At 34.0% G+C, this 23,518-nt stretch overlaps 1 protein-coding gene across 5 annotated transcripts in view; it reads right to left on the reverse strand.

The window, feature by feature from the left end:
* The window catches only part of Pikfyve (phosphoinositide kinase, FYVE-type zinc finger containing), a 78,100-nt gene that overhangs the window by 10,432 nt on the left and 44,150 nt on the right, over positions 1 to 23,518 (reverse strand). For all 5 annotated transcript variants that reach the window (XM_076865880.2, XM_076865882.2, XM_076865881.2 and 2 more), the window contains 17 exons: positions 22,060 to 22,200; positions 21,315 to 21,441; positions 19,914 to 21,067; positions 18,329 to 18,429; positions 16,926 to 16,997; positions 16,067 to 16,238; positions 14,048 to 14,226; positions 11,854 to 11,967; positions 11,357 to 11,465; positions 11,079 to 11,233; positions 9,940 to 10,030; positions 6,706 to 6,766; positions 5,751 to 5,888; positions 4,745 to 4,865; positions 3,954 to 4,049; positions 2,034 to 2,117; positions 1,107 to 1,204 (listed from right to left, as the gene is read on the reverse strand). In XM_076865880.2, the coding sequence (XP_076721995.2) occupies positions 1,107 to 1,204; positions 2,034 to 2,117; positions 3,954 to 4,049; positions 4,745 to 4,865; positions 5,751 to 5,888; positions 6,706 to 6,766; positions 9,940 to 10,030; positions 11,079 to 11,233; positions 11,357 to 11,465; positions 11,854 to 11,967; positions 14,048 to 14,226; positions 16,067 to 16,238; positions 16,926 to 16,997; positions 18,329 to 18,429; positions 19,914 to 21,067; positions 21,315 to 21,441; positions 22,060 to 22,200 (3,013 nt within the window). The remainder of the gene's footprint in view (positions 1 to 1,106; positions 1,205 to 2,033; positions 2,118 to 3,953; positions 4,050 to 4,744; positions 4,866 to 5,750; positions 5,889 to 6,705; positions 6,767 to 9,939; positions 10,031 to 11,078; positions 11,234 to 11,356; positions 11,466 to 11,853; positions 11,968 to 14,047; positions 14,227 to 16,066; positions 16,239 to 16,925; positions 16,998 to 18,328; positions 18,430 to 19,913; positions 21,068 to 21,314; positions 21,442 to 22,059; positions 22,201 to 23,518) is intronic.

Below are 23,518 nucleotides of genomic sequence, written 5' to 3' on the forward strand. Positions count from 1 at the left end.
GTGGTAGACACTATTATTGCTTCCTTAATATCCACTACTACCCAGTTCCTTGCTAAGAGAACTTAAATTTAGGGGGACAGCTATGTATGCAGTCTCAGGACAATGCTCCCCCTATTTTTTAAGCAGTTAGAGGGGGCCCTAAGACTCCGTTCTAACCAATGGGAACCAAAGTGGGTATCTCTGCTTCCTCAGTAAGAGAATAGCTGCAGGTTCTACTGCCCTTCTTCTGCCTCAAAAGCAAACAAAATGGAATATGATTTAATATGAGAAAAATTTAAGAGTATTCAAGAGAAACTATCCCTCAGTTGTCATAACAATGCTGAGCAGCTTGACCAATGCCAGCAACTGCCCACCTCCAGGCTGACCTATTTTAGAAAAGCAGACTGTCATATATGTTTAAGCCCTTATAGACAAGTGAATTTTTTGTTCGCTGTAGCTAAATGCATTCCTAACTGATAAAGTCAATAAAACCCAAGACCAAATCCCATCTCCACCACTGTCTAAAACTCAAACAAGCTACTTAATCTAAGACTTAACTTCCTTTCTGAAAATAGGGAAGTAAAATAATCCTTATGGGCTTATTGTGGAGATTAAAAGAAACAACGTAAAATTTTCATAGTGCCAACTAACACTATAAACTCAAAAAAATATATAAGTTCATCTTTTATTTTAGAATGTATATTTTAAATTGAAAGCTCAAAGAAGGAAGATGATACTCTTTCTTTTTGCACAGAAAAAGGAGTTTCTAAGAATTTGAAGTTCAATATATTTGAATTTATATTTAAAAATCACATCTATAAAAGACGATATTCAGGGATGAAACTGTAGTTAAGTGGTGGAGCGCTAGCCTGGCATGTATAAGGCACTGGGTTCGATACTCAGCACCATATAAAACAAATAAAAATAAAACAAAGGCATTGTGTGCATCTACAACTAAAAGAAAAAAAAAAATTTTTAAAGCATATTCAAAAAAAATGTTTAAATCCATACTATATTTCAAAGACCAGAAATAGTAAATCTTTTCCAAATGGTATTTCTGTGTTTTCTTCTTCAAATCATATTCACAAATAAAACAATTATAAATACTTCTCCATTTGCGATCATACTTGGTTGTGATTCTGCTTCTGCTGTGCGGCTGGTCTGTCCTCCACTAATTTCAGGTAATCTAATAGGGCTGCTACTCTTTGGCCTGCTGTCTAAAATACTAAGAAGAAAGACAAAGGAAAAATTAATTTAAACTATTCATAACAGAGAGAGTATTCTGATTCCTACACTAAACTACTAGACACCTAAGCCAACCCACAAAATCAAAAATCTGAGTAATAATTTACATAAACACAGGTTAGAACATTAAATAAAAAGTTTTGGAATATCTACTGAAGAAAGTAAAATGCTTTAACTATAAAAACGTATGGAAATGTACAAAAGCCACAGACTTTTATAAAATTTTCCCCTAAGTCCATTAGAGTTAGATTTGTATCTGTCATCAAACAATTATAGAAAATAACAATTTCATTTTTCTCATTCTATTCATAGTGATAATTCAAGCAAATTTAACTAGACTAGTAAAATTGGAAAACGTATTTCATTAATAATGAGACTATGACAATTTCTATTTAAATGTCTAAAATAGTGAACAACCTGGTTTGGGGCTTTTTTTTTTTAAATGTTATGTATATAAAATTCACAAACACTTAAAATTACAAAGCCAAGCAGTGGTGTACTTTTTACAAGTTACCATTTTTAAAATAAAAACAGTACCTTTTTTTTTTTTTTCCCCTGAAAATGTTGGGAAGTTTAGAACATACACTGAACTATATGGCAATTGACAGAAAACTACATGCTAAGGGACTATTTAAGGTCTTTTGCTGTACTTTAATTTTGCTGTCTCAATTCCTGGCTGAATTGAATGCCATTATCTGGATCCTAAAAATTTTAATACTGATAATATGCTATGATAGAACTGAAACACAAGGATACAGAAAATGACAACATAACTAAATTAAAATACAGTTTACTCAATCATGAATCACCTATTTGTTGGAAGCCCTTCTTCAGCACTGTTCCACAGAGTTGCTTTAGACAATTCTTCTAAGGCATTTCGGTATTCTTTACAACTTAAGGTAGAAATAGGTTAAAAAAAAATGTTAAACATTAAGCTTTCTTTAAAAACAAATCATAAGCTTTAGAATAAATTTTGCATTATAGAAACACAACCATTATTAAATGTCCATGATTAAACAAATGCATTTCAGTTACTTAATGAAAGTGATCAATTAGAAGCTTCATAAGGAAGGTCTATGTATTTGTAAAGAATGATACAAATAAGGACCCACTGACTCCCAACCAGTACCAATAACCTTAGCAACGATCAAAAGAACCTAGTTACTAAAATTTAAATCAAATTAATCCAGGTGCTGAACAGGTAATCTAAAAGAATAAATCCTCAGGATTTGATTAATACAGAATAAAGGAACTTAAGAGTGATTTTCTATTTAAAGGTACTAAATTTGAAGGAAAAAAAACTTTTTTTTAATGTTCTATTAGCCCAAAACATTTGACTCCTGGACTAGTAATCTGGGAGTCATGCTTTAGATAAATCAAATGTCATAGAACAAAGAGGCATGTTGGGTATATTATTCTTTTAAGACATTGAAAGAAAATGTCTTCAACTAGAATACTTTCTTCCTAATAGTACAAAATATATATTTCATTTTGGCACCTTTCTTATCTATTGATATACTATGATTAATCAGTAAATTAGAATAAAATGCTATCTTCACAAAGGATAAAAAGGCAAAGATCTTAAAAATTATCATATAAAATCTTATAAAGAAAAAACTCTTATTATCCTAACAGTAAACTCTAAATATCATAAAAGCAGAGGCATGTAAATCTTCCCAGGTGTTGTGATAATTTCAGTGGCTCAGGAGGGTAAGGCAGGAGGACTGCAAGTTCAAAGCCAGTCTCAGCAACTTAGCAAGGGCCTAAGCAACTTAGCAAGATCCTGTATCTAAATAAAAAAGAAAGGCCTGGGGAGTGGCACAACAGTTAAGGACTCCTGGGTTCAATCCCTGGTACAAAAAAAACAACAAAAAACAGTTTGTTTACCCCTGTATATACAATGCCAAATATTTGTTGAATAAACATACACCTTGTAACAAATATCCAAAAGGAAAAATTTAACGCCTTACAATAGAAAAAAATTTTTTATTTAACACCTTAGATTCTATTTAAACGGTTGAACCACTGTCAAGATACTTTTATGATTAAAAAGCTGAGGTTTTTTAGACATATCAATATTTTTAAAGTGGGTTGCTTCTTTTTTTAATATTTATTTTTTAGTTATAGGTAGACAATATCTTTGCTTTATTTTTATGTGGTGCTGAGGATCGAACCCAGTTCCTCAAGGTGGTAGGCGAGCGCTCTACCTCTGAGCCATGACCTCAGCTCAGTGGGTCGCTTCTTTAAGACACATGATAACTATGTCAGAAAGTCAAATATACCTACAACTTAAGGAATAGAAATAGCATTCTCAAGGTAGGAAAATTTACCTAGTGTGTATAGGAAGCAGAAAGGAAATGAGAGCAGAATACAAAAACAAGATATTCACCTGTTATTAGGAAAATATGTCCCACATATTATGTTAATAAGTAAATCAAAGTAAGGAATACAATGGTACAAATTAAATAGTTACAGGATTCAAGGGGGAGTAAATAAACTCTCTAGTCAGTTCAGTTATTAGGAACTTGCTTAAGACTCATGCTATACCCCATTACTTGAATAAAGAGAAGGTTTTCAGGTACAAAGAGAACAGACTACCATGCTGAAACAAAAAGTATTTTTATTAATCATTTTGTTATGCTTTATGTGAACAATCTTCCAAATAGGATTATAGATGTACATAAAATACATAGATATAACCATAGGGGAAAAAGTCCCAAGAACAATACCTGAGAGCAAAAGCAATGATGGAGCTGGGTTCTTTCTCACAGACTGCAATGGGCACCCGTTCATGTTCATACATTAAGTAGTGTTTATCTGGATCACTGTTTAAATTTTTAAAATGCATTAAATAAATAAAAATAAAATTAGCAGAAAATCAAATACAAAATCCATTAATACTCTGTAAGTAAATCTCAGGACAATTTTACCTAAATACTACACAATTATAATTAATTAAGCAAAAATGTATGCAAATTATGAGAACTTGAATCAAAAGGAAACAAAAAACAATCAAGAAAAAAATTTGAAGGCAACTGGAAAATTATCAGTTAGGTTTCAAATCACAGGACTATAGAATAGTGACTCCAAAAACCTTTCTATAGCACCAAAATTTTGGCCATATTAATCTCAAAAAGAATTTCCAAAGAACCAGAGAAGTCTAAAATACTTTGTTCCAGTATAAGCTTGAGAGAAAAGTCTTCTAGAAACTGTGAAGAAGACATACTACTAGTCCAACAAGAATAACCCAGCCACTTTACTGTTATTACATGAAAACCCAATGGTGACTCCCTCTCAATGTAAATTTTGCTCCCCTGACTTCCACTCTAACTCTTCTAGGTACTGTTAAGGCACATTCATTCATTTTATTTAGGTGCTATTTACTCAGCCCCTAATGGGCAAGGTTACGACATTAAGGAAAACAAAGCATTTTACATAAGTGAGAAATTAATAATGGTGAAAAAACAGACATGGTAGAGTTTGGAGTGGAATAAAAACACAAAGTTTGTATAATACTCACAAAGGAAATGGAATAGGATTATAGCTATTTCCTGGAAGCAAATTTGCAAAGATGGCTTTCATGGTTGACTTCTCTTTCACCTGGCTATCTGTGGATCCCAGCAAATGTCCATCAAACACATCTAGAATAAAAAATATTCCGCTTGTATACTAACATTCAGGAAGAATAAAAAAAATAAAGTGTTAACTTTATTTCCCCTTGGGGAATACTGACAGACATATCAATATCATAATTATCAGATGTGATTCAAAATTTCGAATCTAGGAAAAATGACTCTTCTGGAACGAAAGAGAAAGCACAGTGAAACATATATATAATTGACTCTAGAGACAGGTTTTCTTCTTTACATTTTAGCACCTCTGAAACTGAGATTATTCTACCATCAATGGTTTCTGCTGCAGGAGACAGTGAGTAGCCATAAGGGTATAACTGCCCAAATATGCATGAACTTCATTACAACTGTTCATGTGATGAAGTTCAGGTTCAACTCAGTAATGGGCACTGTGGCTATTACACCTGAGATTAGTAGCAATTGTAAAGTAATTCCAAATTTTATATTGAGCAATTTATTACTTAAACAGAAAGCAAGGAAAGAAAGGACAAAGCACTAATTTACTGTTAGGAAGCAAATATTTTTGTTGGGAGAAATGGCAGTGATTTCTCTCTCTCTCTCTCTCTTTTTTTTTTTTTTTACAAAGCAGCAACCCTATACTTCATGGAACTTACGAAAGTAAGAGCCCCAGAAGGTAGATAAAGCTGAATCACATTTTGTTATTGTAATACTTACATGTCAAGCAGTGCAGCTAAATAAAGAAGTGATAGAATGAAAAGCTCTATCTTAAAAAGCACTTTGGGTAAGTACAAAATAAATATTCTAAGGGTTAAGAAAGCATTATGTCAAAGAATTAGCAGTGTTTTTTTTCTTTCTCAGAGACCCATACAAGCCAAAGAGACAACTAGCAGCCTTAGAGTCAATGAAATATAGAAAAAGTGATTTAAACTGTACCTTCGGAACCACTGGCTGTATCTAGTTCAGGTGGGCCTCCCACTGACTGCTCAGTCATGACTTCAGGTGAAGTAGGCAACTGGAGATGGGAAGAACTGGTAGAACTTTGGCTGGACAGTGTTGTTAAGAAACGATCCTCTAAAAAAAAAAAAAAAAAATACAATCCTAAGAGTCATTTAAAAATATTAAGTCTATTTCAACTTAATATTAATGTTTTTAAATGCCAATTCATATTTTTAATTGTTAAAACGCAGAATTTTAGCTTTTTAAAAATTATCAAGGTCAGGTAGCTCATGTCACAGAAATGGAAACAAAATTCCATATATGACTTGACCACAATCAAATCTCAGGGGACTATAACTATCAATCAAATCTGATTCCTATTTAACACAATACTCTTTCCACTATAACACAATGTCTCAGGACACTATGGAAAAAAATCAGATGCTCATTCTGGGGGAGAAAAGATACTAGATCATAATTATTATAGAAAAATACCAAGAAAATTGAGCTCTTGCCCAACAAAAATAGTCTATGTAAATTCTCCCACAAGGTTTCTACAATAACACCAAATTATCTAATACTAGAAAAGATATTTTAAGCCTAGGAAATATTTTAGTGACATTAAAAATATAAATTAAATGTTACAAGATTTTTGTAGTGAAACCTGGGATTCAGGAATGAGCAAAATAGAAATTCAATTTCCTGTTCTCTATTCCTTCTTCCTTCAATAGCAGTCCTCTCTATATTTCATGTGTTTCTGTCTCCTAACTTATCTTCTTACAATATATTATATGATAAGCTTAAGATGATAGAGTTACAAATGATCTATAAGTAGGGGGTTAAAAGTTTCTGAATAATTGTATTGGGAATAAAATGCTAAAATTGGCAGTTAAAAACAATTCATTCATGCAAACTTTCCAATGGCAAGTGGTCACTAGACTCAAGGACCAACCTTTTTCCCCATTTTGAAGTCCTGGAGAAATATTCCGTGGAGATGCATCCATTGCATTTATCTGTAAAGAAATAAATACTGTATTCTTAAGGGAATATTAAAATCACATTTTTAAAACTGTCTAACCAAATGAATCTTGAACTTTTTCATGTCAAGACCTGTTATACTAAAAATAATGAAGAACCACCTTTATAATTTAATGTAGCTTTTACCTTATTAGAAATTACACCTGAGAACATTTTACAATATTCATTTATTCATTTAAAAATAATAAGCCCAAGATGGGCTTGGTGGCACATGCCTATAATCCCAGCGGCTCAGAAGGTTGAGACAGGAGGATCGAAAATTCAAGGCCAGCCTCAGCAACTTAGAGAGGCCGTAAGCAACTTAGTAAAACCCTGTCTCAAAATAAAAAAGTAAAAGGGCTGGGGATGTGGTTCAGTGGTTAAGCACTCCTGGATTCAATCTTCAGTACCCTAAAATAATAATATAGTAATAAGTCCATTATAATATTAGCACAAGTATAAAAATATTGAGTAAATAAAAAATACGTATTTTCCAAACTTAAAAACAATTGGTGAAAAAGTGGCACTGTTTTGCATTTTTTCAATTATCTTTAGTGTCTAGCTAGCTAGATTCCTATTTGGCTTCTGCATTTAATCTGATGAATACACTGTTATGATTAAAGTTCTGGCTCCATACAGATATGTGGTTAATAAAGAGAAACTTACAGAAGCCTTGAAAAGGTCATAAACCCTCAACAGTCCTTGAACCACACTTTGAGAATATTGTTCTAAACAGAAGCTTACTTCTTGGCATTAAGGCATCTAGAAATACATTAAGATTATCATTAAGCTAGTAAACTTTTATTATCCACTGAACCTTCTCAAGTCCTAATTATCTTGGATAAAATATATTTAGAATGACTATCAGTGCCACATGATTTCAATAAAGTCATTTCTAAGTTGACTGATTAAATATCATCACATCAGAGAGACCTCCTTGGGCACCCTACATAAAATAACCCACCACTACTACTTACTCTTTCAGCAAAACTATCTCCCTTATTTCTTCAGAGCCTTTTTATAATTATAGGTTCACATGTGTACTATCAGTCTCTTACTCACTAGAAAAATATTTCATGAGGACAGTAACTATATGACCTTTATTCCTAATTGCATCCACTATAACCTAGAAAAGTTCCCAGCACATCATAAGCACTTGAGAACTATTTATCAAATAATTAAATATAAAGGCAGTGCAACAGAATTTCAAATCAATCTTTAATCTTTCAAAAAGATAACTTTCTGTTGAATGATGGTATCTTTTCAATTCTGTATCAACATCTTACACCATTACCTTTGCAGTGTGTTCAGTGGGCAAATGGAAAGGGCACCAGGGGTTTGTGTTTATTACTAGCCCTGAACTAGTTGGAAAATACTAAAATTTAAATGATCGTTAGTAATCTTTTTCTTACTCTCACCTAAACTTTAAGGGAATAGGATTCCTACACATTTGTTTAAGAGACAAAAGGAAAAATCATTATATATTACTAAAAAGCAAAAGTTTCCTGGATCCATCAGTGCATGAAAATATTCCTTTACAAATACTAAACACTACATAAAAAGAAAACACTCGCTCAAACCTATTGTGATACCAAAGCATGAGGCCCTGAAAAATACTGATACCAACTCATGTGAAATTTGGGCAGCATGATGAGAATTCTAAGATGGTCACCAGCCCCTGGTGTGTATATACCTTCTTCCAACTACTCAAACACTGACTTAGGAACTGCTATGAAGGAATTTTGCAGCTGTAATTAAAGTCCCAAGTCAGTTGACCTCAAACCTCAAATTCCAGGTGGGCCTGATGTAATCTCATAAGTCATTAAAACCGAGTCTATAAATCAGAGACAAAGGAAGTAAGTGATCTGAAACACAAGAGGGATTTGACTATTGTTGCAGGCTTTGAACAAGGAATGCAGACAGCCTCGAGGAGTTAGGAATGGCCTCCAAGTCAAAAGCCAGCAACAGAAGGGAAGCTCATTCTTTTTTTTTTTTTTTTAAAATGGGGAATTTCCACAGCCAGACATAATCTTTTTTTTTTATTTGTTTAATTAGTTACACATGACAGTACAATGATCTTGACATATCATATATTTGAATCAGATGGGGTATAATTTCTCATTTTTCTGAGTGTACAGGTTGCAGAATCACATTGGTCATACAGTCACATATATATATATATACAGCAATAATAATGTCTATTTTATTCTGCTATGCTTCCTAACCCCCTTCCCTTCCCTTCCCCTCCCCTCACTTCTCTCTACCCAATCTGATGTGACACACTTTTTTTTTTCCTCACATCATCATACATGTATTCCGTATAATGATGAGGGTCTCCTTCCATCTTCCGTGCAATTCCCCTTCTCCCTCCTTTTCCCTGATGCCTCTCTTCCCTATTTAGTGGTAATCTTCTTCTCATGCTCTTCCTCCCTACCCCATTTTGAGTCACCCACCTTATATCAGAGAAGACATTCAGCCTATGTTTTTTAGGGATTGGCTAACTTCACTTAGCATAATCTGCTTCTTATCACCACCAGAAAATGAATTCTGCCAGTAATCTGAATGAACTTGGAAGAAGACCCTGAGCCTCAAGTAAGACAGAAGCACTGGCCAAAATCTTCATTTTAGTTATGTGAAATTCTATGCAAAGAACCTAGCCATGCTTGCCAGATCTCTGGCCCACAGAAACTATGAAATTATAGATTTATATTTTTTAGACACTAATCTATGGCAATTTGTTCCCCAGCAAAATAAAACTAATTCAGTTAAATTAAGATGTAGAACTTACCCAGTTCAGGCACCTTAAGAACTTCTCATTTTAAGCACAGAGATAAATATTCATAGTAAAACAAACGAGGACTGTATTACACACTCTGAGTACCCACATCTTTTCCTTTGTAGCACTTGCTATCACCATGAGAGTATCTCAGTGACTCCAGTGGAGAACAGATTTATGATAAATATTTCAAATAAATGAAACAGAACAGATCATTTATTTCAGGCTAGTACATAAAAGTATTCCAAGTCCTATATCTCCTTGAAACCTCACAACTTCAAGATGGAAAAATCTATTAGATATTAACCAATTATGTATTAAACTACCACTTCTAAGTGTTATGAATGGAATCAATTATAGTGAAGGACCAAAGACAAAAGTTTATTTTCCTACCTTGCTTTCTTCTCCTTGTCTCAGTCTTCCAGGACTTGGAGGAACTGAAGGTCTCTTTCTACCTTTTTCCTGCTGAAAAAGGTCCTGCAACCTGCAGTCAAAGAATATGGTTTGTTTTTTAGCACTTTGAATATTTATAAATTTTCTTTTTACACTCTGAAATCACAATCATTTCCTATTTGGATTGCAACAGACTTTAAAGTTGTACCTATCTAGGACTAAATTCTTATCATATCTAACCAACAAATCAAGAGCTCTTGTTGATATGACTACAATTATAAAAGAATAGCAAATTAGTATAAAGAAAAATATTTCTAAAAATAAATATTTAAATAATGACATAAGATAAATACAGTAATATATTTGGAATTCTCACCCCTGTTATGGTTTACATATGGGGTATCTCCCAAAAGCTCATGTATTAGACAATGCAAGAAAGTTCAGGAAAATGATTAAATTATAAGAGCCTTAACCTAATAAGAGCATTAATTCCCTGATAGGGATTAATTGGGTGGCATATAGACAGGTAGGGTGTGGCTGGAGGAGGTGGGTCACTGAGGGTATGCCTTTGGGTTATATATTTTGTACTTGGTGAGAGAAGTCTCTGTCTCTGCTTTCTGGATCTACTTCCTGAGGTGCTTCCCTCTGCCATACTCTTTTGCCATGATGTTCTACCTCCAGCCCAGAGCAACAGAGTCAGCCATCCATATCTGAGAACCTCTGAAACCATGAGCCACAAATAAACTTTTCCTTCTCTAATTGTTCTTGTCGGTCTTTTGGTCACAGCAGCAAAAAAGCTAACTAAAACACCCTCATATCAATTATTACTCATTGCACACTAATTATTCCAATTATTACTCATTGCACATTGATTGTGTCAAATTCCATTCAGCAGCATACACATTTGAAACAATATTGAAGGTTGTTCCCTTCTTTTGTTTTTATATCTTCACAAGCAATCTAAAGGTTAGACCATACATTTTAAAGGATTTAAAAAAAGGGAAAGGAGGGGGTGGGTGAAGTTTCTTTATAACTTAAAAATATGATGAAATGTCTATAATTAATAAATTCTTTAAATTTTTCAAATGTCACGGCACAGCCAATTTGGCAATAATATTAATTAAACTGCAAAATCATACCTGTTATTCCAAGCTTGCAGAACTTCACAAAGACTTTGTTTCTTGGCAATAAGTGACTCAAAGACTGACTGCAGTTGCTGAGGAGTGTCTACAGAGGAAGACATGAGCCTTGCTTGCATCTTTTCAATCCAGTTCTTGAACTCACCTTCTTCCATCTAGCATGTAACAAGATAAAATTTCAGTAAATAGGCACTATATAGATAACCCTTCCCCACAAAAAACAATTTCTATTAAGTAAACAATTGACTTTTTGATTTTCTATTAAAGAAATGAACTACCTCTTTTTGTGCAAAGATATCTTCCATTTTATCCTCTCTTGTTTTGCTAAATGTATCAGTTTTCAAAGATGCAAGTCTTTCATCAACAGCTAGATATACCTGTGAAACTCTAAAATCAGAGAACATTACATACTTTAAAGAAGGTGGGATCAAATTTTCCACTACACATAAACAGGAAAAAAAGCAGACACCAGACACAAAACCATAACTGAAAAAAGTCCTATCTAATTAAAAATCATATAATTGTGCAAAAAAAGACCTGAAGGATATACTTCAAAATTTTAACAGTTGTTTGCATTGTCAGAGTTCAACTTTTAAAACATGCTTTCCTGTATTGTCTACATTTTTTCCCACAAAGCACATATAACATACAATTCAAAAAGTTATCGACATTTTCAAAGACAGTTAAATGAACAAATCTTGATACTTGATAGTTGATACCTGTACATCACAGACTTTTTTAAAAAAAGAGGATCACCAAAGAAACTGAAACTTACTTCTGAAAGAAGTCCTTAAGGTCCTGAAGAAGAGACACCTTTAATGGGGCCTGGCGCTTAATGAATATTTTAGGGAGTGGAACACATACTTCAAGGAGCCGAATGGGAGAATAACTGAGAGAAGAAATACAAGTAACAGCAGAAAAATGAAAAATATTTTAATACCTTGAGCAGAGATATATCCAGATGGTCAATTAAATCCTAATAAGGCATAAAAGAAAATAAAGTTTCTATAAAATTGTATTTAAAAATCAAAGTTATTGAAGACAAATTTCAATCATAAATATTTTCCCCAATTTAGATTTTGTTTTGTTTCATCACTGCACTGTGATGCCATCATGTATCCTTTTGAAGTTATCCTCATTTGTTATAAAAACAAAACTGATTTTGATATAAACCTTCTCTATGAGTAAGGAAGAGACTCCTTCCTATAATAGGTATAGGTATAGATATTCTTTACCTTTCCATTCCCATTCCTGAGGAATCTTCATGAGAATATTTCCTTTCCGCCTGAGGTACTGCCTAGTCAATGCTATGCCCCACCTATACAGTACTTTCACGGTTAAAGCTCTTGCTTAAGAAAAGAAATAAGTTCTAATTAGCAAATGTTCCCTGAGAGTCTAAAATGTCCCAGATGCTATTTTAGATACTGACGATATTTCCTCATGATTCAGGAAAAACAAGTAAATATTTAAAATAAAACAAATAAATTGGGGCTGGGGATGTGGCTCAAGCGGTAGAGCGCTCGCCTGGCATGCGGGAGGTGCTGGGTTCAATCCTCAGCACCACATAAAAATAAAATAAAGATGTTGTGGGGCTGGGGATGTGGCTCAAGCGGTAGCGCGCTCGCCTGGCATGCGTGCGGCCTGGGTTCGATCCTCAGCACCACATACAAACAAAGATGTTGTATCCGCCGATAACTAAAAAATAAATATTAAAAAATTCTCTCTCTCTCTCTCCTCTCTCTCTTAAAAAAAAAAAAAAAAAAAAAAAAAAAAAAAAAGATGTTGTGTCCACCGAAAACTTAAAAAAATAAATAAATATTAAAAACATTCTCTCTCTTTAAAAAAAAACAAATAAATATTTAAAACACATACATCAAGTGCTAAGTGTCAGAGAAATACAAAACAAGAAAGAGAAGCAGGGGAATATTAGTCATGAGAGGGGATCAGAGTAGGGAAAACTGGAACAGACATTCATGCAAAGTAAGTAAACAGCAGGCAGATACCTGTGAATGAAGAGCTTAGAGAAAGAAGAATCAGCACAAGGCTCCCAGGCAGGAACCTACCTGACACAGGTGAGGCTGAGCCAAGGGGCTAGCATGTGTGTGAGGGGACAGTGATAGGCCCTAGGCAGACAGACAGAGCTTGTAAGGACTTATAGGCCAGTAAATGGACTCTGGCCTTCACTCAGGGTGAAACAGGGACTTTGTGCAGCATCTAGAGCAGAGAAATGACCTTGATTGGATTTTCCTTTAATAAGAACATACTGAGCACAGGCTGTGGGACAAGGCCAAAAGGAAACTGTCTGAGACTACTAAATTTTGAGGGTAGTAAAAAGTGTTCAGATCCTGGATACATTCTGAAGCCAGAGCCTGAACCCTTCCTCAAATTATTTAATACCACAGTAGTGATTATTTACTTATTAAACTTGAAATTTTAGCTTTATTACAAGTATTTGATTATCTTTATGGTAGTTAATACCTTAGTAAAAATTCTGACAGAGTTTCTTGAATGCCAAAACAAAGAGTAAAACCAAGGGGCTGGGGCTGTAGCTCAGTGGCAGAGCGCTTGCCTAGCATAGATGAGGCACTGGGTTCAATTCTTAGCACCACATAAACAAATAAAATAAAGGCATTCTGTCCATCTATAACTACAAAAAAGTTTTTTAAAAAAAGAGTGAAACCAATAGGTCAACCAGGGTTCAAATCAAGACCCCAAAACTTGTTAGCTCTATAAATGAACATACAATATTATTATCCTCACTTGTAAGGTCTATAAAGTCTATAAGTAAAGATAATAATACATATTTTTAGGTAGATTAAATTAACACTGATAGCTCTTAGCAGTGTCTGGTTCTATGCTTTTGCAAGGGTGGAGGTGGGAGATGACACATACAATTTAATTCAATCCAGTAATAGTAGAAATGTTGCGAAACCTTCAGGAAATATGACAATGTACAATTGACTTCTTACCTGAAAGATGCCACCATCTGGTTATAAGAAAAATACTGGTGATAATCATGATGAATAGAGTGACCACAAGGCTCAGCATTGGCTCTACGTGTGTACTGGTGCCCATAAAATCTAAGTTCAAGGTACTTTGCAAATGACATAGACCAGGATTCATTGGAAAGAGCAACAACTGGTGTTACCTGGAATTCGACAAAAATAATTTGTCTAAAAATAATGAGAACTTCATTTTTTAAAATGTCTTTTCTAATACAAACAATATTTCCTGTATGCAGAAAACAGGGAGAAAAAAACTTTATAGGTGGGTGGAGCTGAGGGTTGTGAGGGAGAGCAATATCACTGATAATCACATCACCAACAGCAATACACATGTATGTTTACTTTCTATATATGAATATATATTTACACAGTCAATGTTACTTGTACAAACTCTTTTCCTACAATTTTATAAGCTTTTATTCTTTACTGAGCAAGAAATCATGAATATTTTTATACATAAGATAATCTTTACGACTTTTTAAATGGCTGTAGGATTATCCTATTATATGAGAATATTAAACCAAATCTCTACTTATGTGCATGTAAGACATTATAATTTTCACCTTATTTGGATGATACTGTTTTGAACATCCTTGTACATACATAAAAATATTCATAGTTACATCCTTGAAATAATTAATAAAATATCAAAGGGCATGAACATTCTTATGGTCTTTCATACTTTTTGACACACTATCTTCCAAAACAGGTGTACTAGTTTATAATTATAAATATTTGAAATGCCATTTCTTAAAAAAAAAGTCATTTTATTTAATTTCTACTTGGTTTCATTGCTTTGATTACTAATGTGAAATTTATTTGCACATTTACTGTCCATTTGTATTAAATTGCTATGTTATGCTCTTTGTCTATTGTTTCTATAACCATGGTTTCTAGAAATTTAATATATTTAATATTAAGTATATTTATGTTTGGTTTTTTAAGTTGTAACTTTTCTTACACTAGAAGTTTTTCATTTTTGTATAACAAAACTCTTTTCTATCAGAATCCCCAAAGCAGAAAGTTTTGTCTTTAAAATAAAGTGCATATACTGAAGTATGCAAGATATAAAGTTCAAATTCAAGTTATTCCTTTAATGCAATGATCAATCTACAGAGTTCACAAAAAATATTACCAGCTATCTAATGAGAACTAAAGGTCTATAAGATAAATATGAAAGTAAGACTGATAAATGGTAGAATGATTTTAGGCTGGTATATTTGCTAATGCAGAAGGAACTAGATTTGACAGCAGATATTAACATAAGTCATACTATTATTTTTTAATTGTCATATATTCTTTCCAAAAATAAACTCCAAAAAAAGCCATGGTAACAATGAAGTTGAACTGGGTATATACTCACTGTAATTTGGATTAAAAAATTATGCATTAAAAACATGATCATGCTGCCAAATATTTGCCCCAGAGTTAGAAAAGTAAAGAAAGGCACATGAAAGAAATAAAACTCATATCTTTTTCAAGATTGTACATGAAAATCAGTAGGGTTCACTTTCAACACTGTCTCATTCATACCTCTTCAGAGAGAAATACTGATATAGGCTCAGATTTATTGTGCAAACATCCTGATATACTGCAATAATTACTTTACAAATCTGTGTTATCCCCTAGATGAAAAGTCTCTATTCTTTTTTCATTCCTAGGATCTAGCACAGTACCTCCTGACACACAGATGGTGCAAAATGAGTGGTTGCTGAATGAATAAATAAAATAATTAATAACTGTCAAGATACGGTCTCAATATATTTACTGAACAAAGCACCTGAATTTTACTTAATGACTGATATATTCCAGTAGTGAAATTGTCAAAAAATGAACATTATTTTGAACATACAGCAAAGGAAGATAAAATAAATAATAGCCCAATTACAACCAGTTTCAAAATAATATAGATTACCACCTCCCCCAAAAACTATACAAATAAAGAAATAAATGTCATATATTATAGTACCAAGGTATATTTACCTGTTTGCAGATTCTGCACCAGGAATACGTGAGAATTGTATGTTGATATCCAGGTACTGGAGAATCCAACTCCTTAAGGATTATCTGCACACAGCCTTGCCCATGGACAAAGCGCCGAATGTGATGCACCATAGGAGTATCACAGAACATGCTAGGGCACTGATAAGAAGGCCTTTGACAAACAAAAGAGCCCTTCTCATATTAAGCATAAAACACAGAAGCCAAGAATAATGAATACTGGTTACTCAGAACCACTGTCAATAAAGAGCAGCATTCTTGCTAGAGTACTGATGACCAGTGAGCAAAGTGTACAGCACTCCTGCTGCTCTGAGCTGCAGCTGAACCCCTGTCATCAACTACTGTGTGATGACAGGTTCCACTTGTTAAGTCATTTCTATTTGTCCAACAATTTCAAGATGATTCATTTTATCCATTAAAATCTAGACATTTTGGGGGACTGGTATTCCCTTTAAAGGGGGAACGATAGAGATTAAATTACTTGCCTTTTTGTCATGTAAGTGAGGAATGATAGCACTAAGATTTAAAATGAGGTCTAGCTAGCTGACTCCAACACTTCCCTTGCCTGTCATTTGAATCACTGTATGGACAAGACATTTGAAAAAAACCCTAGGTTATTAGATTGATGGCAAGGTTATTAGATTGATAAATATATGAGAAAAGTGCCGTATAAGACATCCCAATTTGAATATGAAGTAGATTATTTCTTTGCATGGCATGGTTTAATGTGGTGTTAAAGTGAGGCCCATATAACACTTGACACCAAACTCATGCTTATGTTTTAGGTTGAAATTCTGGTCTTCAAAAAGCCATAATGGAACACAAGGAAATTAGCTCTTACCTGAAACAATATCTCTCTAAAAATATTCCTAATGTAAGATCATTCTTCCCATAAAATTCCATTGTTACAATCCTAAAAGAAGAGATCACTTCTTAGAAACACAAGGACCACACAGCAAATACACTTCATGAGACCACACATTCTGATTATAAAATGGGCTTATAATAAAGTATTAAAGGAGGTAATATTTGTCGTTATAGAACAGGTTTTACATCATCTTGTAAAACAAGTTCAGAATAGCAACACCATATCATCTTTTCCACTCCCAGTCCATTAGTACCTTATGAAATTATTTAATGAGGATGCATAAACTATAATATTAATTAAGTAAAACTGATCTGAGTTAGAAAGAGGTAAAAGTTTCCTTTACAAAATCTTATGCCTCCTAAACATAAAAAGAGGACTCTGTCGTCTGCTCTCTAGTCCACACCTTTACTGAGCATGGAGAACAGCAGCTCTTCTTACTAAGCATCCAACTGCTAACTTCTTATCTAATCTGCAAATGCTCACAAATGAAAGAGTTAGGTTATATGCCTTTAAAAACCCACTTCTTATTCAAATTTTGACCTAAGGAGTCCCTTTTCTCCCAGAGAAAATCCCTGTGGGCTTACCCAACCCCAATCTGCCTGCTGGACCTATACCACTGCTATACCACTTCCAGAATATCACTTCTGGAAGTAAGTGTTTTGTCATAGAAACGATACAGCAGAAAGTACAATTACATTCTTATAGTACTTTGTCTTGTTTTGTGTGTGGTACTGGGGATGGAACCCAGAGACTCACATACAATAAACACATACTCTACCACTGAACTACAAGGTACATGTTACACTAAAGGTAAGCTATGTCATGTAAAACTATATAGTCTATGTGAGGTTCGTGTGCCTATGATTTGAAACAATGATTTATAACATTATAAAATGTGTTTCTGTCAATCAACAGAGAATTAAGTTTTAGAATAAAACCCATTAATAAGACAAAAGGCTGGGCTGTGGGTATAGCTCAATGGTAGAGCACTTGTTTAATATGTGCAAAGTCCTTGGGTTCAATCCCCAGCACCAAAAACAAAAACAATAAAGCAAAAGGCTGATTGCTTTTATAAAAATGGTATCTGAAGAAAAACTTGCCTAACAGTTATCATCAAAATTCAACTTGTGTGTGTCAACTTTCTTTCTGTAAGTACAAATTTCTCTTCTATCCCTCACATTTTTTTCACTCTCAGGTTATTCTCATTTATTTCTTCCCATAAACAAATTACAAATTTACAAATTTCAGAGTTTTGTCAACTTAGCTATGACCAGCAATGTGCCAAATACCCAAAAACAAGTATGAATGTCTACATTTTTTTCAGTTTCTAGAATTCTGTTCTTATGTGCAATAGTTTACAGGGAGAAGAATCCTACCAAGGACTGACACAGGCACTGGGAGCATTGCTGGACTGGGCGGATGAGCTGCTAAAAAGCACACACAGTCTTTGATGGTTAGCAGGATTCAGACAGTCCACCTGAAGGAGAAGGAACACATGAGCCACTGGAAGTCAGAATACATCGCAACTCCACCTGCTTCTAACATACAATATGTTCCACTCTATTGGTAAAGTCTCCTGTCATCACTGCAGGAGTTCTGCTGAGGATTTAATACTACAAGAAACTATATTTAAGGAAGAAGAACAGTTGATATTTGAAGAAAGACAACCTAAAAAGTCTAAATTAAAATATAAAAAGATACTAAATAGTTTGTTTTCTTAAATACTCTTTCAAAACTGTATTATTTGGGGAGAAAAATGAAACTAAAATGTCCATATGAAAGTCTGATCTGATAACTGAATATAACATTAATCAGACATGCCCAGAATTCTAAATTCTAAGGTATTTCCTCACCTGTATTTTATGCCTGTTTTTGATCTCTATGAGGTAGCAACTGCTATCTGTTGAAATTCAAATTTATGCTACAGAAATCCAAAAAGAAGTTCTTAAAATACACAAAGCCTCTGCGCATATGAGGAGAAGCCTTCCACCCCACCTCCCAAGCTCAGTGGTTTGCAGTTTTAAAATATATGTCCATCCTCTTTGCTAGCTCTCTAAAACATCCACACACACAAATACCCTCATAAGTATGAACACACAGGTGATTTTATTTTATAAAAATTATAAAATGGGGCTACATATATTAAAACACAACTTCCTTGTTAACACACAACAATATATCACAAAGCCAGATGTCGTAGTGTCTGCCTATAATCTTGGCAACTCAAGAAGCTGAGTCAGGAAAATTGTCAAATTCAAAGTCAGTCTCAACAATTTAGCTAGACTATGTTGCAAAAAAAAAAAAAAAAAAAAAATTAAAGGTGTGGGGCTGAGGATTAGCTTGGTGATAGAACATCTCTAGGTACAATCACCATTACCACAAACACACACACCAAAAAAACCAAAAATGTATCACCAATTCTATCCATGTCATTAAATGCAATCCAAATCATTGTTTTCACTACAAACAACTAAACACATTGCTTCAATAAATATCCTAGTACATATATTCTTACCAAATGCAAGCATCCTTATACAAACAGATTTAATTGGTTCTTCAGCAATAAATTATAAAGAGTAGGAAGACTGGGTCAAAGGCATATAAATGTACTCATACATTAAGATACCTCCCTATCACTTTCAAGAGATTTATAGAAGTGTATAGAAATTTATGCAAGTTGTTTTTTCCATACCCTCATTAATCGTGGATCTTTTTGCCAGTCGCACAAATAAAAAATTGTTTAACACCACTACTATTTAGCATTTCCTTGATAAGGAATAATATGAATGTCTTTTTTTATTAAAATTGCATTTTTTCATCTTAAAGTAGATTTCTCTATTAATTACTACCATTATTAGTAATGTGCCCATAAACAAATCTTTCTTTCTAGAAAACAAAAGAAAAAGATGACTTTCATAGCTAGATAACAATGCAAAGTATAAAGCCAGTGCCGTGGCTTACCTTTGTGGACCACAATGTGTCACCTGGAATCAGCCCTCTCTCTTCATCACTCTCAGTTTTGCTTCCTGATTTGCCACTGGCAGTACCAGATACATCCTTTGAGTGAGCAAAAGGGTCTGAATGTTTTGACTGAATTCTTCCTCCTCTGGCTCGATAATCAGCCAGCATTCTACCCAAGCTCTGGCTATCACCCAGATGCTCAGCAATCCTAGTGCTCACTAGCTCATGCGAGGGCAAGACTTGAATCGACTTGGCCTGAATACTTCCATTTATGCCCTGAAACCCAGAGAGATCCCTGAGCAGCTGTTTCTTCCTCCTGCTCTCCATTTCTTTGAATTCTTTATTGAGAAGAGGAGACCAGTAAATCTGCTCTGGAAAATAATCTCGAGTAGAGCATCTCATGCCCTTCTCAGTTAAAAGGAAAGGTTCCCGGAATGTGATTACTGGGGAAATACAAAGGATCACATCTTTTAACTCCTGTTTAAAGGCCAAAGAATAAGTCTTTCGTTTATCTTCAGAGGGGGTAACTTCCTCAGTAACATATAATCCAATGTCATCCTGTAGAGGGTCTCTAAAGGTTCTCATCTGGCTTTTGGGATCTTGCTCATCTATTTGCTGCAAAATCTCTGGCTGTTGATTGCTGACAGCATCCTGTTCGTCCACATGAAGTGGCAACAATGATTCTGGTACCAAATGGAAAAGAGCACAGGGGACACCAGCTGGGCAAGCAGAGGTGGCATACTCTTGATGCTTCAAAGAGGTAACAGTCTGTGGAATACTTTTATTTTCCTGCTCACCCTTCTCAAACATAATCCTGGATTCCAGCAAAGGGTTATCATCAGAGGGCAGAAACTCAGGAGGGTAGTCAGGATCCCGGGGAAGGGAGGTTCTGCTATACTGCTCCTGCACAACCCCATCTTCCTCCTGTCCCTCAATCAGAGAATGGAATGAAGGACTTTGCATTAATGTGGGAGGCATAGCAAATTCATCCATGAGGAAGGAGATTTCTAGTTGAGAATGATAGGCTACACAGATCATAAATATTAGAATCTCCTTGACTCGAGCCAGCTCATAATCAGAGCCTCCTCTGAGCTTGATTGTACAGCCTAGGTGCTGCAGGCAGCCTTCAAAAAACATCAGTGTTTTGGTTTGTTCTACAAATAAACAAACAAAAAGTTAAGAAGGTTTAGGTGATAATCCAGAAGTCCCAACAGAATTAATTCACTACCTTAACGTCTTAAAAACAAAAACCACCCTTCCAAGAATAAGACTACAGTTGCCTACACTCACTTAACCACTGCTGCTTGATATTTCCTACTAACTAAATGCTGCAGTACTAAGGAGTTCATTCAATCTCTGAAATCCCCAATCTCAAGTGAATCTATGCCAAAGATCACTCACCATTAGGTAACTGAAATATCTGCATATAAAATTTGTGACAAGTGCCCAAGTGTGGTTTTGTGAGTAGCTGGTCCATTGACATCACTAAATCACCTTGGGTCATCCGACTGATTCGTTCTAAAACTTGCTACAAGAGAAAAACACTGTATTACAAAATTAGAAAAAAATAAAAACCTTAGTGAATTTAACCTGGAAAAGTAATGGGGCTGTGAACCTCATAGTGAATTTCCTTAATTTTAATAATTAAAATCAGTTTTTTATTCTAGAATTCAAAGCAAATGAACATTATAAACAATAATCAGAGTTAAGTCTACACTGGGTTGCTAAGTAATTAAAACATGCCCACTAAAATACAATACCCATACTAATAATATTATCAAAATGCATTTGAGTATCATGCATTATCATAAGCTACTGTGGAGGAAAAGAAAGAAAAACTCCCTAGAATTGGCCTCTATTCTGCAGAGGGTAATCTTTTCAAAGGAGAGAACATTTTTACTGCTGTACAATTCCCCAAACAAAATAAAGGACCAACAAATACTTGCTAATTAAACTTTTAGTAAGTGTTATATAATCAAGCAGATTTTCTTCTAATCTGAGATTCTTCAGTCTTAATAATGAAATACCTACCATGTCTTCTACCGTGCAGCAAAGAAATAAAGATAACTGTAGACCTACCATGCACAAATATAAAGTGAAAAGCTATGGATTTAAGTGACATAAAAATAGAAAAATAAGAACTCACTGACTTTACGTTAATGACCAAAGTAATGCCATGTTCCAGTAACATGTCCTGGGCGATCCGAGACACAGTTTTCTCAACCAGAACTAATGTAGGTCGAACATCAACTATTCGCTGGACATAATTCTTCAAGAATTCCCTTTCCTAAGTAAGATAAATCAGAAATATTATGCCTGTTACAATTCAAGATCTGGACATATTAAAATATCAGGATAACTTGACAATTGAAATTGCTTTCAACCTAAATATTTTTATTCCACAAATAAATCTATAACCAAATTAATTCAAACGCAATCAAGAATTTCATTAATCATTCTGAACTATATTACTTGTGCTGAAAAAAATTAGGAGAAACTGCAATCTCCAACTAATTTTACTTTGAAAGATTTTTAGTCCTTCATTATCCATAAGTACTAATACATTTAATTAGCTCTCAGAGTTTAAAAAAACTACAGCAAGACCAACCAAACTCTAACCTCACAGCTCCCACTTACTGAGTTTTTTTAATATGGTTATAATCCTCTTTTTTGAAACCAACAAAAGTCACCCTTTTTCTAGATATCAGAATAAATGACTCTCAAACAGACGCTATTTCAGCTACTTTTCTAATTCCAATCTCCCAACTGATCATATTCCACCCTGAATAGCTACAGAGATCTAAAACTAATGCTTAATATGATTTAATAACAAACGTTTGATTTCAAAGCAAATGAACATTGAAAACAACAACCAGAATTAAGACAAAACAATTCATTAACTACTTCATAAAACTTCTGGGCTCCAGATGGCAGACAACTGAAACTGAGCAAGCTTGCCACTCCTATTCCATATGCCCAAAGTACTTTCTGAGCAAGACTATAATAATGTTCACAGCCACCAAAAATGCAAGAGCTTATTGTTTATTCCCTTTAATGAACCTGCCTGTTAGGAGGTATGGTCCTTTTAGCCTTATACCTCATACAATTTAAGATCAGGATATATTAAAATATCAGGACAGCTTGACTATTAATATCAATCTCACCTAAATGGTTTTTATCACAATAAATCAGTAACCAAATTAATTCACACCCAATCAAGAATTTCATTCATCATTCTGAACCATCGATTATGCTTAAAAGAATTTCAGGAGAAATTCCATTATTGTATATATTTTATGCTTAAAAGAATTTCAGGAGAAAGTCCATTATTGTATATATTTTCAAATTCTCCCATTATTAACAAAATGGAATGTCTTTTGTGAAATGTATTAATTTTCTATTCTGCTTATTAATTTATAATTTAATAGCATTTAAAGTTATTTATGAAGCTCCAATAAAGCATAATTAAAATAAGTTGATTTTTTAAAAATATTTTGCCTCTCCTACAGGAATCACAAATAAATTTCCTATTCACCCAACTCCAATCAACTACTATAAGTGTACCTGAAACAGCATTTAAAAAGGGGGTCTGGTCCAAGCTCAGC

This window comes from Callospermophilus lateralis, chromosome 9, assembly GCF_048772815.1.
Source record: "Callospermophilus lateralis isolate mCalLat2 chromosome 9, mCalLat2.hap1, whole genome shotgun sequence".
Lineage (NCBI taxonomy): Eukaryota > Metazoa > Chordata > Mammalia > Rodentia > Sciuridae > Callospermophilus > Callospermophilus lateralis.